Source organism: Oreochromis niloticus, linkage group LG17 (assembly GCF_001858045.2).
Source record: "Oreochromis niloticus isolate F11D_XX linkage group LG17, O_niloticus_UMD_NMBU, whole genome shotgun sequence".
Classification (NCBI taxonomy): domain Eukaryota; kingdom Metazoa; phylum Chordata; class Actinopteri; order Cichliformes; family Cichlidae; genus Oreochromis; species Oreochromis niloticus.
This window is the reverse complement of record NC_031981.2, coordinates 1,544,633-1,560,543: the sequence shown is the minus strand read 5'-3', so window position 1 is coordinate 1,560,543 and position 15,911 is coordinate 1,544,633. Positions and strand designations below refer to the sequence as shown.

The 15,911-nt window shown below is 38.5% G+C and overlaps 1 protein-coding gene across 3 annotated transcripts; it reads left to right on the top strand.

The window, feature by feature from the left end:
* The first annotated feature begins 358 nt into the window (after positions 1–358).
* On the top strand, positions 359–6,419 carry LOC106096518 (uncharacterized). Of its 3 annotated transcripts, none has more exons than XM_025899344.1 (7): positions 359–437; positions 1,812–1,826; positions 1,960–1,974; positions 4,465–4,494; positions 4,727–4,981; positions 5,074–5,301; positions 6,298–6,419. In XM_025899344.1, the coding sequence occupies exons 1-7, from the start codon at positions 374–376 to the stop codon at positions 6,402–6,404; spliced, it is 714 nt and encodes a 237-aa protein (XP_025755129.1). In that variant the 5' UTR covers positions 359–373; the 3' UTR covers positions 6,405–6,419. The 3 variants fall into 3 exon arrangements, 2 of the variants coding, with proteins under 2 accessions (XP_025755129.1, XP_019201929.1); XR_003214394.1 differs by having other exon boundaries at positions 423–437; positions 4,165–4,494; positions 6,298–6,388; XM_019346384.2 differs by lacking the exon at positions 1,960–1,974.
* Positions 6,420–15,911: the final 9,492 nt, after the last annotated feature.

Sequence of the window (15,911 nt, the reverse complement as noted above, 5' to 3'; positions counted from 1 at the left end):
TTTGTTTTCACTGTGTTCGAGGCTCCGTGTAAACGAGCGTGTAATGGGCGATACATCCTGAAAGGACCTCAAAGCTTTCTGAGGTTAAACGAGCGGTGGCCTAAGCTTTGTTTCAAAACCTTAAATGGAAGATGTTTCTGATCAAAGTTGAGTCAGTGTTTTATAATAACACTGTAAGAAACTGTGGTGACTGTAAAGCTACCGGATGCAAACTTCCTCGTGTTGCATTTATTATTTAACCTTCCTTTATTTTATCAGATGTGAAACACTTCCTGTTACAATGTTTGAGGTAAGTGCTAAGAGGAAATAACGTCTTTGTCATATGTGATTATCTTTGTCTGATCTCCACACATTTGTGCTTCGACTGCTGAAGATGGCAGAGCTGTGCAGTCTCAGCACTCTGCTGTTCTGGGCTGGGATCATCGTTTCAGCCAGCTGTAAGTAAATTTACATTTGTCATAAAATCAGGTCTGATGCAGACTGTAAGAAAACACATTTGACATTTTAGTAGTTGCATTATTTTTTTTATTTGGCTGTTTTTTTATTTGAATTGAATGTAAAATAATTATTTTATTAGTTTTATTGTATTAGTTTATTATTTAAACAAACTTTCTTTTAGAAAATTAAAGATGTGTAAAGCACACATTAAGTTAAGACATAAGATGCACATGTACGACAAATTTACTAAGTATTTTTACTGATATTTAATTAAATTGTTTAAAAATGCAAAAACATAAAATAAAGTGTTTGTTATATTTCTGTATGGATATTCAGGACGTTTGTTCTTTAATAAACTTTAGATCTCTCATCAGTTTGTTTTTTAATAGCAGTTATTACTTATGCTTTTGGTTTCTTGAACCTTTTAGTTTGTATATAATTTTACTTACTGTGAAAACTCACCATTTACCTCTAAGTAACAAGTTTGTTTGCTATTAAAAGAGTATTTAATAGCAGAAATGATATAAAACACATGGTCAGATCAATGTGAAAATACAAAAGGACTTCATTGTTCATTTCCTTAGTAACACAGTAATAATACATTAATTACATTTTTGCTACACATGATCAATGTCCTCACTGCAAGTGTTTCTGCACAGGACACACGAGATTTCTCTTATTTCTAATCTTTGTAGTTTCCTTTGATAACATGTAAATTTTCAAGTACAATGTAAAACATTAAATTTGGTTAAATTAATTTACTTGATTGATAAATATTTAGTGCATGCTGTATTTTCAAATGAAAGTAGCATTTATACAGATCGTTGGGGGAAAGGCCCGGTCAAACAGGGGAGTCCTGTTTTTTTTATTTCTAGATATTTTTCAAAGGATTTTTTTAATTATTTCAAATAATAACATAAATGCATGGAGTCCTTTCCAACCAGCTGTGTGCGACAGTCATGAGATATAACAGAAATTTATTTGATCATGAAAAATTAAATACATTTGCACACTGAGTTTGACTTTAGACTAAAATCCAATGCTTTCTTCCCTCAGACTGTGATTTTGATCATTTTAGGCTCTCATAGGCAATCCGGAGAAATTATAGAATAAGAGTTAAATTAGAGCAGCAGTTCTGTGGACTGTTAATAAGATTTAAATACATTTGCAAGGATTACACTTATTTCCCACCAAAGTAAGATGATGGCAGGTTTCACTGCAGTGAGGGGAAAAATGTTGAACCTGCTGTTGTCTCGAAAACAAGTTTCCTGGAAACTTTTTTTAATCTTATCCTGTTTTTGTTTTGTTTTGTTTTTTGCATATACAATAAATGCTTTAATTAAACTGACTTTTTTTTTCGCTTGTAATTTCAGGTGAAGAAAATACAAGTGAGTGCCAATGTATTTTTTCATAGAGAGTATAGTAGAGTATATTGTTTCATTGTCTTCAGGTAACATCATTAATAATGCTTTTATATGTTTGTTTTTTCTGCATATAAGATGCATTTCATGTTAATTCCAGGTGGTCCTACCACACGTGAGTGCCAATGTATTTTATGTTATACAGTTTATATACTTATATGAGCTGACTGACAGAAATCACACACACAATGAGGGGAAACACAACTCATGCTGGATTAAGACATGTGAAGTTGACATTGAGACTGGGGATAAACACACATGGAGATATGGCAGATTGGAGAGACAACACAGAGAGATGGACACAAGAACAGGTAGGGAGAAAACACAGGGACTGGACTACAAATGTATTAACTTGACAGAGAATACAAGACCAGCCATGGAGAGGAAACACAGAGAGACCAGACAGATACGGAGACATGACTCATAACAAACACGGGGACACTGATGACAAGAGACTGACATGAGACTGGGAACATACTGGACACAAAAAGGGAACTATGTAATAAAGATCCACGGACTGGAAATATAAATAATTAAAACTCAGAGACACTAAAAAGGACTAACAAATACTGGACTTCAACCTGAAAACAAAATAAAGAGCAACACAAAATTCAGAATACTGGGACAAAGACAGCCTGTTTTTAAGCTGCACTAAAGCAGATTAATACGTTGGTGCAACTCTAGCTACATGCCATGAATCTGGGTATAGACCCTTAATGTGGGCAGGCTCTCTGTGCTCGTTTTATAATTAAATACAATTACATGTAATAACCCATAGCTTTGCACATACTGTATCTTTTCCATGCTTTCTTTTGCCTGAAGTCCCTGCACATTGAATTTGACTTTAGACCAGATTCCTTGTCATTTATAATAATAATAATAATGGATTGCATTCATATAGCGCTTTTCGAGACCCTCAAAGCGCTTTACAATTCCACTATTCATTCACTCTCACATTCACACACTGGTGGAGGCAGCTACAGTTGTAGCCACAGCTGCCCTGGGGCAGACTGACAGAAGCGAGGCTGCCATATTGGCACATCGGCCCCTCTGGCCAACACCAGTAGGTGGTAGGTGAAGTGTCTTGCCCAAGGACACAACGACCGTGACTGTCTGAGCCGGGGCTCGAACCGGCAACCTTCTGATTACAAGACGAACTGCCAACTCTTGAGCCACGATCGCAATTTAATTTTGATGCATTTGAGTTCAAGCGCAGTGAGTCTGGAAAAATTAGAGCATAACAGTTAAATCAGAGCAGCAGCTCTCTGTTGTTGAGATTTAGATCAAATTTGCATGTAAGTAACGTGTAACATAAAGTCTGATTATCCAACACGTGAATCATAAACTCTGCTGTCATCAGTGAAAGTAAAAAACAACAGTTAGTCTTGTCTGTGAAGGTTTGCAGTCCAGGTCATCGTAGTCTAAGGAGCTTGGAAAGAAAATTGTCTGGACTTCTTGCTACCATCCCTGCACCTCTTGTGGGACCACAAGACAGGACCAACGTCACACCCGATCAGATTTGCACACTGTTAGACCTCTGCCTCACCACTACATATTTCAAATACAACGAGGGTTTCTACAGACAAAAACATGGCTGTGCCATGGGTTTTCACACCTTGGCTCATGTGATTAGGTAGAGGATCATCAGGGGGTCCTTTGTCCCTCTTTGGGGGTTTAAATCTGGGACTCTCCACCAGTCGCTCTTAGAACTGAGGAACTGGACTTAAAGAAGTCCAGACGCTTTTCTTTCCAAGCTCCTTAGAAAACAGTTAGTCTTGTATTGTCTGTAAAACATGTTTCTGGAAACATTTTTTAAATTACTCATTGATCCATCGTTTACACTAAGCTATGACTTCTTATCCTTAGATCATCTTGTTTGTTTTTTAAAAGAATAATTTGTTTGCTAGCATAGGAAATGGGATAGCAGTGACAAGCAGCACAGCATCTTTTTAACAACACGAAACACGACTGTTAAAGTGAAAATGTTACAGTCAGAACATTTTACATTTGCAACAGTTACAGCTAACATTTTTACGTCATGCTGATTTCTTTTTCTTGGAACGAAAATTGTTTCTGACTCCTCACCTTCACGCATGGCCACAAATGAAACAGTAGTTAGTTCATCAGTGAATTCAGCTGCCACGTCTGGTAATGTATTGAGCCTGAGTTTATAGTTTCATGGATTATTGGCACAGCTGTGTGATAAAATCCTACATTTGTAGTTTAGCATCATGTCAGGTACAACCAGTCTGCTAGCTGTTAGGTGTTTCTGCCTGAAGTTGACCTCCAGCTTGCTCTCACACAGCAACCAGAGCTCCTCCTGCAAGCACCTCAAATGAGACCTCACTCCCACCCACTCCACGCAGCAGCTCCTCTGACTCTCAGGCCTCACCTACAGACACCACAGTGACAGCTCCCACTGCACGTTGGACGTTTCTTTATTACACAGGACTGTGATGACATTGATGTGAATATAAACAAAGAACACGGCGCTGCTGAGTTACAAGTACCTGTAAGGTGCTCTGAGCTGTTGTACATTCATGCTACATAATCACAAACTAATGATTTTGTTCTTTTCTGATCTCATTTAAATGCATCGTTTCAGCCAACAAGACGACTCCTGAGCCTCCAAAGTGTGAGTGTCAGTTTAAAGATGTCGTCTGATTTCAAACACTAGTGATGCTGTCGAGCGTTTCTCACTTAGTGAAAGTTTATTTTTCTAACGAGTGTAAAGATTGTGTTTTAGTTTTAGCCAACGCTGGACTGTGGTCAACATCTGCATGAACAAACTGACTGAGATGAAACATTTCAGCAGCTGATTGATGTTAATGAACAAAATGTAACAATTTATTTGATTTTGTGCTCAGGTTCCTACACTGTCACACCCATCGAGTTTGGACTGCAGATTAACCTGATGAACTTCACCCCTGGTGACTACAACATTATTGTTAAAGGAGGTCGACGAGTGATTAACAACACGGTCATCTTTAATCACTCTGGTCAACACAACATCCAACACCTGAAGCCCTGCACTGAATATGAGCATCACGTTTTATACAATTATGGCAATAAAACACTCCAGTGTACCTGCAATGGAAATAAAACTAAAACAAAAGAAATGAGTGAGTACACATAATTTATATTGTTGTTTCACCTTCTTGTAGTTTAACAAACTTAACATCAAATATATTTGTGCATCATTTGTGTATTTCAGGTGAGACGGACATTACAGTGCAAAGCAGCATAAATGGATGTGTTTGTTACCAGAGTAACTGGGACATCAGCTCTTCTATATCAGCACCAAATGTAACTTCAGCTGATCAGTGCAGCAGTGACAGTAAAAGCTTCTGTGTCAAACACGGAGACGTTTGCTCTGATTTTGAAACAACCTTCACTTCAGGAAACTGTCCTTCATTTAGCATCACCACAAACATCATTGTTGGTTCGTACAAAAAGTTTTACCTTAAATTCAAATTCAAATTCTTTTAGAGCTAAATCCTATTGTATATATTATTTTATTTTATTCTGTTCTATTCTGTCCAGTTGTGTACAGTATCTTGTTCTTATTCTATATTCCAGTGTTCTCTAATTTTTGCTATATAACTTTGCACTGTCCACTTTCTGCTGTAACCAAGGCCAGGAAGATCGTGAAGGACCTCAGCCATCCCAACAACGGACTGTTCTCTCTGTTGAGGTCAGGAAAGCGTTTCCGCTCCCTGAAGACCAACACAGAGAGACTGAGGAGGAGCTTCTTCCCGCAGGCGATACGGTCTCTCAATCACACCACCACATAGAACGGACCCACACATATGGTTCTTACACACACACACACACACACACACACACTGGACAGTCTGGACTTTGTTTACACTTAATCACTTTAAGCATATTTGCACTGCACAAGACACCTACAATGTGGTTTGCACAACACTGGACATTATATTTCTTCATTTCCATTTAATACTTGTAAAATGCTGCTGTTATTGTATATATATTCATATTTCTTCATACATTCTTATATATTTCTATACTGTGTATTGTGTATTTTGCTGTACAGTTATCTTATTTTAAACTTTAATTCATATATATTTTATCTTATTCTTTCCCAGTTAAATTTACCCTTCATTCTAATTTGTGTTGTACAGTTATTTTATTTTCAACAAATTCATATATATATTTTATTTTATTCCTTCCTAGTTAAATTTACCCCTTTTAATTTTCATATTTATTTCCTATCTTATTCATAGCCTTTTCTTTTTTTTCTTTAGGTCACGAGCAGTTGTGTAAGCATTTCACTGCATATCGTACTGTGTATGACTGTGTATGTGACAAATAAAATTTGAATTTGAATTTGAATTTTAACAAAACAAATTTCCCACGTGTGGGACTAATAAAGGTTATCTTATCTTATCTTTTGCCTTTTTAAATATTTCCACAGATTTATATAATTCAAGTGAAATACAGCAAAGTCATTCCACTGGACTTCCTGCAGAAATTCAACCAATATTACCAAAGATATCAGAGTGCAATAAACTCTCAGTTTAACAACAACATCAGGACCAATAGGACAACTCCACCCGTCCACCTTAACACTGACTGTGGTGTGTTGATATTTAATTTACCTGAGAGGAATCAAAGCTTTTCCTCCTCAGATAGTTTGAAGTGACACAAACTAACAGGTGTAACAGTGCCCTTCATACACGTTACAATCTTTCATATGACTGCAGATGTTCTTCCAGTGAGAAAACAAGTAAGTTCACATTACATCACATTCACATTACTCACACTCTCATTACACATACATATAGGATCTTGGGGGTGGGCATGCTACACGGATTCCAATCACCATCAGGGTGTACACCTCACCCCTGGCGTCGCTGCCCACCTCTCAATTTTAAATACACGTAGACATTGAGGGCTAGCAGGAGGGGCTATACGCTTACCTGCTGCTCTGGCAGGTAGCTCCATGCCCTCCTGGGTTTTAAATGCACCTTAGAACACACATACATCAACACTACATATGAGCGGGTGGAGGGAGGTTTGGAGTCTTCCTACACCCCCGTTCTCTGCGGCCTGCTGGAGCGGGGGGGCTAGGAGGAGGAGTTGGCCGTCCGACTGGGGTCTGGAATGTGGGGCCTCCCTGCTGCTGCGGAGTCGGGGCGGTCTGCTTCTCCCCACCGCAGGGAAAAGGGTAACACCACCTGGGTCTGGGCGCAGTTTCCCCCTCCAGGGGCAAGGGTACCCAGACCCGGGGCTTAGAGTACGCTTGGGGAGAGTGATTGTGTGTACAGTGTCTCTCTATGTCTGTCTCCACGTTGGGTGAGTGTTGAGAGCATGAGGGTGGGAATAGATGTTTGTATCTGTGTGTGCCTGTATGTCTGTGTCTATATGTCAGGTTGGGTATCAGACGCCACCTCTCTGGGGACATCTCAGGCCCTCCAAGGTTTGGAGGCCCATCTCCCCCCACCACTTCCCCTGCCGGTGGCAGACGCCCTCAGACATCGGTGCATTGGTGGTTCTTTGTGTCCGGGGGTGGGCGCCCAGGTACCCACCGGCTCACTCCTTGGCGGCTGCTTATCGGGGCATGGAGCCTGGGGCTTGCTCGGGCCACTTCGGGGATGGGGTCCTGGGGCTTATTTGATCATGGAAATATAGAAAATTTTTAGTATTTTCAGCTAATAATTTAGTGAAGTAAGTAAAATTTTATTTGTATAGTACCTTTTGAGACAAAAATCACAAAGTGCTTCACAGAAGCTAAAAAAGGTAACTGCTTGAGATATAACACCGATTACATTTGTAATAATTATGAGTAAACACATGAAATATGATCCAAAATAACGATGTGTCACTGCATTATTATCTTATACTCAGATCTCTAACCTGTTACGTTCAGTCTGCTGCTCATGTCGTCGTCGTGTTTACTAAAGCCAGTGGTCAACTAAAGTCACCTGAAGTCTCTTTAGCTGGACCTGCTGATTTAACACCACAAAGAGTTCATGAACATTATGTTACAGGAATCACAGAGCTTCAGCCTGATGGAGGAACGTGTGATATTACTGGACTCAAACCATTCACTGATTATAAATGTGGAGTCCAACCCAAATATAACGGCAAGACAGTTTCCAATAAAAAGGAAGTTACACTAAAAACTGACCCTGGAGGTAAGTTACCAAACACAACACGACACAACTACATAATACAAAATCTGTACCTTTGATTTATCAAAATCAAACTTTGTTTAGCTTTATTTTTATTAATATCATTCTAAAACACAACATGAAGACTTCGGTGGTGAACAGCACTCCAGAAAATATAGTTACAAAATAATGTTTTCATAAAAAACAATAAACTCAAGAGCTCATTTATTTTAGTGAAAGATTTGAAGCAAATGTTATTTTTCAGTGTGACAGTCTTGATTATTAATGTAATTTATATGTTCTTTTTAAGATAAATGTCATGAAACAGAGAGCATCCTTCATATTAACTTAGAAAATGCATTTTGTAAATCAGACTCTGAAACTTTACAGTGAACATTGAAACATGCTGAGTCATCAGTGAAGAAACGTGACAGTAATTATAGACGTTCAGTCGTTTAAGCAGCGCTGATTCAGAGTCTTATTCTCATGAAAACAAAATTAATATCTACATATATATATATATTTAATGGTTTATACCTTGTGTTGTGTGTGTGTTTCTGTCTTGTTTTTATGGACATGAAGTCTGCCAATAAAGATTGAATTGAATTCTTCAATAATTATTTAAAGACAGGTTTTTAAAAAAAAAAAATCATAATTTCTATTATGAATAGTTTTAACATCGCAAACATAAACATATTTACTTTCACATGTTTTGTCTCATTGCTGATGGACATAAAAAATGAATATTAAAACTATGATCCCTGTTTTCATTTCCTTGCAGTACCCGACGGTTCCCCTACAGTGACTGTGACTGTGCCAGAGAATAATGTGATTAAAGTAGAGTGTCACCATAGAGACAACATTAATGGACCAAAAGAAAAAAGAAGATTCATAGCACGTCTTCATCCTGGTGGTGAAAACAAACAGAATAAAACAGATTGTAAGTTTGAATTCAAGGATCTGAGCTACTCTACAGAATATACAGTGGAGGTTTGTATCATCCTATTTTTAGTATATGAATATTTTATGGCTGCTTTATTTTAATGGTGTAATTTCTTATGAAGAAACAGAAATATAGAGGGGGCGCATGGTGGCAATGGAGGCGGGTTGGGTGGGAGCTCTGGATAATTGGCTTTGTCATGTAATTGGATTGCACTTTGTCAGGCCTCCACCCTAAGACCTGACCAACTTGGGTGTGCCACCTGAAGACTAAGCTTCTGCTGGTCTAGCTTTAATAGTCACTGAGGCACACAAACCCTCCTGACCATGTTAAGGTAACAATCCCTCAGGGGGAAACAGAAAAACAAAACACCAAAATATAAAATGTTCCTCATCATATTTTAACAACTAAAAACATGACATTTACCTTAATTAGATGGCCTATATTAAATATATTCTAACCCAACCCAGTTGCTGATTTTGACGACTGCTTAACTTTGCTCTGCCCTGCTTACCTGACACCAGGTTATTTGCATACTTATAGTGATTGGATGTTTAGCTGGGGGGAGGGTGAGTGGGGGCCTCTGCCTGTGCTGTGTGAGTCTGCGCACAAACAGAGCATGGAGGGAAAGAGCGAACGAGACCTGAAATCTATCATCTCATTTGTGCCTTTTCCAGCCAATTTTTCAGCTAATGTATTAAATCTTGTCCATATTCAGTTTGGGGGTAATCTATTATTTTCTTTCTCCACTTCTAAAAGTTTGACTTAAGGGGCCAGGACGTTTTTTGCCCCAGCATACAGCCACCCCGGGTTGAACATATATAATGACTGCTTTGACATTTTAACTTCATATATCAAAAGGTCCATAGATCTACTTTCAGGCCTTTTTTCACACATAGAAAAAAGGAGGCTGGATAATTAGTGCAGCATGAAGCAGAAACAGGAGGAAACATTTTACAGAAACTTGCACTTTGATGCCGCTCTCACAACTAAAGTCGAGCTCACAACCAAACTCCTCACTTCAGCCTTTCATTTCCTTTGTGCCTGGTAATTTAGTCAACCTCAGTTTTTTTTAATGGATTGCATTAGAGGCACGTTTAGCACGACAAACTCTTAAAATAGTCAGGTAATATTGATGGCACTTAGATGTTTCTGCCTGAAGCTGATCTCCAACAGCAATCCCTGATCCTCCTGCAAACACCTTAAATGACACCACACACACACACACACACACACACACCCGCCAACCAGACTAAAAGCTCTTAAACTCAGACCTCACCTGCAAACACTGAGCCCATCACCACAGTGGCATCTACCACTGTGACAGCTAAAGGCTACAAGTTATTCTGCATGTCACAGGTTGGAGAGAAGTTTGTGAGTACAGATAAAGAACACTGACACTGCTGAGATGTTCATGGAAGGATCTTTAAGACTTTGTGATTTTCACACCGAATAATCAAATCATTTCTTTTTTCTTGATCTAATTTAAACACAACATTTAGCCACCATGACGACCGCTGAGCCTCCACAACGTTAGTATCAGCTTAAAATATCATTTTCATTGTATATTTTCAAACACTGATGTTAGTTTCCTACATTTGTATCTAAATTCAAGTATTTTTTTTACAGTAATTGTACAGAATGCATTTTACCATCATCGTACACTGGACACATTTGAAAGATCAAACAACTTTTTTTTTTAAAGTGGGAGTTCATAATAAATTGATTAAAAATAGCAAAAGTCGACAAACTGTATTTGTGTCACTACTGTACAACTACAACAACATAGCAGTTTTAAAACTGCTTTCATAACAAACTAATCAATATAATCTACAATCTTCATAACAAATAACACGATGTTATTTCAATAACGTTATTTAGAGCAAACTTGGATTTAGAGGACATGATCGCTGTTCTTACTCTATGTTCAACATAAATGTTACCACTTTAATGTTCTTCTATTATTCCTGTCGCTTTACAGATAATGATAATGCTGTCATCACTGTTATCCGAGTCTTCCTCACCATCACACCGTTGGTCCTGATGTGGGTAGTTTATAAGATCAAAGTCCAGAATCTGAAGCAAAGCTTAACAAACAGGAATCACCTGATGAAGAAGGAGACCTGATGGAGCTGCTCCACAATCATGAAGCTGATCCAAATGTAGCATCACCTTTTTACTCTGGCATATAAAACTCTGTGGTATCTATTTTTTATGTTGCTGCAGTTTATCAGTTTATTGTGTGATGCTTGCATTGAATGTTTTACTGTGTTAGAAAATGTTTGCATTAGTTTTAAATGACCAAATAAACCATAATTAATAGAGTCGTAATAATCACGAGATTGTTGCTGATTATTTAACATTCCTCAAAGTAACTTGAAGTCATTCAAAATCATCACCTACTGCAACGACATTTCCTTTGAGTTAGAAACGGGTTTAGTCACAGTCTTATTATTGCTTCATGTATCATCGTACAAACTGAGGCTGTTGTGTAAAACAGAAACAGAACGAAATGATTAACAAAGCTCATAAAGCCAGATTTGATTCACAATAGAAAACTGAAAACAAACATATCAAATGTTTGATCGGAGATATTTTAATATTTAATGAAAAATGTTGAATTAGATGACAGAAACAACAAACTTCTGACAGGTTCAACAAATTGATGGAAAAGTAAAAATGAAACCAATTGAGGAGCACTTTATGAATAATTGGCCTAACTTGGAAAATGTCTCCAGCAAATGAAGGATAAAGTTTCACCGCTGTGCAAAAAGCTGCATCAGTTTCCAAGTAATATTTCTCAGCATAAAACTGGGAAGAAGCTCTCAGCATCTACAGGAAAAAATATCCACAAAAGATTCATTAAATTTGGAGAAATCTCTGTGTGCAGGAGACAGGCCTGACAGTCAGTGCTGCATGCTGTGATCTTTGGGTCCTCGGGGGGCGCTGCATTAAAAACAGGCACAGTTCTGTCATTGAAGTCACTGCACAGGCTCAGGAGTCAATATCTGAACACAGCTGTGCTCAAAAGCAGGTTAAAGCTGTGTCATACAAAGAACTTGATGCTGTCTAATTGGGACAACACTCATTTAAAATCAGCTGAGGCAACGTGGAAAACTGTTCTGAGGTCAGACACACTCACATGTTTAATTCTTTTTGGAAAACATGGACGCCAAGTCCTCTGGATTAAAAAGGATCCACTCTCAGTTTAAAAGCCTGTTATTAAATTAAAGTTAAATGTGTTTTCAAATAAATTTGAAAAGATTAAATTAATACAGAATTATAAAGTAGGTAGAGTGGTCACCCCATGATCGGAAGGTCGGGGGTTCAAATTCACTGAATGGCTACCCTCAGGTACCCCTGAGCAAGGTACCGTCCCCACACACTGCTCCCGGGCGCTGGATTGGTGGCTGCCCACTGCTTCACTGTGAATGGGTTAAATGCAGAGGAGTAATTTCCCCACGGGGAACAATAAAGTATACATTATTATTATTATTATTATTATTATTATTATTATTATTATCATCATTATCATTATTATTATTATTATTATTAAACTTGCCTTTTCTCCTTGTCCTATCCCCTAGTCATGTCTATCCCGTCTGTAACAACCGAAAATCAAATCAAATAAATACATAATTATAATAAAGGTCAATCAAATGGACCAATATGGCAAGGCCATGATGATCCAATTGGATCCAAGAGTTCTGATGGCTAAAGATCCAAATGGGACAGGCAAACCCCCCCCCAAAAAAACCCAACTTGCCTAGGTGTAAATATGACACAAATTCTTCTACATGTTGAAAATGTGACCTAAATGCAGCTGAATGCACAGTGAGTATTGACACCAGGGCCGTGCAGAGACGTTTATAGGGGCGGGTGCTCAAAGTTAAAAAGGGGCACATTGAACCAGGCTGAATAACAACAACACACATTCATCAAGAATCTAATATGGGATCGCATCATACTATATCACTGTTGTGAGGCAAAGCAAACATAGCCTATGTTTTACCTGATGGGTACAATGTTGCTGTTGAGGGATTGCTGCTGCTCCTGCTGCTGGAGGGCAGGGCTGTGCTGATCTGAGACTGTAGACATTAAAAAGTCCATAAGAGAGATGGTAGCTGACTAAACAAGTGTTATGAGATAATAACAAAATGCAAAGATTGGTGACCGCGCTTGGAACCATAAGGCAACAAAAAACTGAGAAACAAACAAGGCTCTGCCTGTGATTCACTCTTTGCCTCTCTTCCTCCTTCTATTTCCTCATCTCATCTATCACTCTCCACTTGCTGTCCATCTGAGAACAAGGCACAACTTGCTATTGCAATAAACTATAATTTAATTATCCACACTTAACAACTCTTACACTTAATCTATAATAAAATGATGACAGAAAAATGTTATAGAAGCAAAACATTTCAGTTGTGCTTATTATTATTTTTATACTGGAATACCTCTCCAACAACTGGTACATGTGTTAATGTTACCTGTGCTCTTTGTAATCCAGCTGCTGAGGGATCCACTGCCTTTAGTAGCCTCACACAGCTCCTACTGTTTCCTCCTCATGTCCTTACCAGCCATGTCTGGACAATGTTATATTATGAGTAATAATTCAAAAATCCATATACATAAAACACACACATGCATGCACACACAGTGACATTTTAGACCTCCTTCAGAATGCTGTATATACTGTGGGCACAAGTTTCCATCATGGTGCTGATCCAGAATCCTTCCCTTATTATTTATTACTAGAGCTACAATAATAAAGCAATGAGGGAAAAAAAGTAATAAATTTATAATAATGTATTTATGATGATTCCATTTGTTTCACTATCCACTCTGTGCAGGCAGAAAGCTTATTACATGTTTAAACTGTAGAGATACAATAATTTTGCTGCTGTAAAATCAGCATTTTGTCTTATTTAAAATATAAATCTAATATAATCTGTTTCTTAATGTATGTTCTTTAAAATACAGCGTGTTTTTTTAAAAATATAATTATAATAATCCATTATTATGTGGACATGCATATTAGATCGTTTTAAGTGAAATATAAGCCCTCCAGAAAGGCAGGAAAAGCCCTGTAACTTACTTTAAAACTAAATATGTTCCCTAAAACGGTGACAGAGCTACAGACCCATGACAGCCTTACCCAGTGAGCCAGCAGCTATGACCAGCACTACCTGTGCAGTTAATAAAAGGACAGGTAAAGTTTGTCGTGCTGTTGCACACACAGCACGCTCATTTGTTTCAGTTCGTCAGTTGCCACAAGACAGCTTACCAACGTGTACGTGATAAGCTAATACTGCTGTGTGCTGTAGACTACAGTGTGCGCTGTACACCTACTTACTGGTTCTGTCGCATCAGTCTGTGTCTCTGAGGTAATTTGTGTTTCTCCTACAGCTCCGGACCGCAAAAAATGCGCGTGCTCTTTGTGAGCTCGTTCCCGGCTCGTAACCAGCGCGTTCTGCCGTCAAGGGCGATCATTGGTTAATGGTGATCATGTGACTGATGCAAGCCAGATCCTTTTATTTAGCAAAAATGTGATTAATAGTTAAATATTATTGTTGAGGGGCACAGACAGGACTCCACACGCACACACACATTTAAAAAAAATGATTAAAATTTTAAAAAAAAATTGCCTCAACAAAAGGGCACTTTGGGCACCCATCAGGAAAGGGGCGGGTGCTCAAGCCCCTTCCGCCCCCCCCTCTGCACGTGCCTGATTGACACACTGTCTAACAGAAAGATCAGAAGTAAGCTGTGTGGTTTGAACAGTAGATTTCCTGTTCCTGCAGGAGCAGAGCGGAAATGAAGGCCGTCGCCAAAGCATGTGAAGATTAGTAGCCCTGCTGCTCTCAACAGTCGGTACAAAAATGAATAAAAAACAACCTCATGTAAGCGCTCACCTGTTGGATTGTCTGGACTCTGTGGTGATCCCCGCGTGTCTCTACAACAGAGTGAAGTTGGGTGCTTGAATCTGCTGTCTCACATTAAGCAGGCTGATATGTACATACATACATTTCTTGGTAGATTCACTTTAACCAGATGCAGTCTCAAACAAAACATATCTGCAGAAACTTGGTGGTTTCAGTGGTCGATGTTCAAGCAGCTCACAGTGAACAGTCTATCAGAGCATCACAATCTCACAGATCGGCTGATATGGGAGCGCACTCGTACGCCCTCAGGACATATTAATGTCAGAGAGGTTGGAACTTTAGTACATCACCACTGTTATAACAAGTCAGTTTGGGAAATTTCTTCCCACCTAGATATTCCACAACCAACTGTAAGTGGTATCATTGCATAGTGCAGTGATGTGAGTGATAGTGAGTATTTAGGAACCACAGAGACTGTGAGGCATAATGTAGACGTTATACTATTAAACAAAGGCAGCAACGAGAAAGTGACAAAAAACAGAAATATCATAATCCAAGAGATCATTCTAATATCTGTCAGTCAGGAGATTAAATGTTTCAGGCTGAACAATAAAGGATTCAAAAATAATGTGCTGAACGTGCCCACACTGCCTCCTCTGTCCTTCCTGTTTCTGTCTCTGTCTCAGAGGTGTCCTCAGAGGAAACACACCTGTCGGCACTCAGCTAACTGTTCCCAAACAGGAAAAATGCCTTTGACATTTATCTCCCAACTTATTCTGTATTTTAGCAAATCTCACTGTAAACCACAGCAACATCTACTGAACTGTTTGTTTTGTTTGTTTTTAGTCCTAGAAAATCCTAGAAAACACAAATTAATCTGCGCTGTGAAGAGTCATCACTTTATACCAGACGGGCGATTTATGCATCCTAATCTCTGTAAGTCAAAACTTGGTACAGACACTTTTTTGGCCCAGGCTAAAACATGAACAGTAGTAAGGGTTGACAGTTCTGTTAAAACACTGTTCAAACCCATTAGAAGACAGCTAATGTAGCCTATATATTTACCTCAGTCCGTTGTTAATTACCCAGA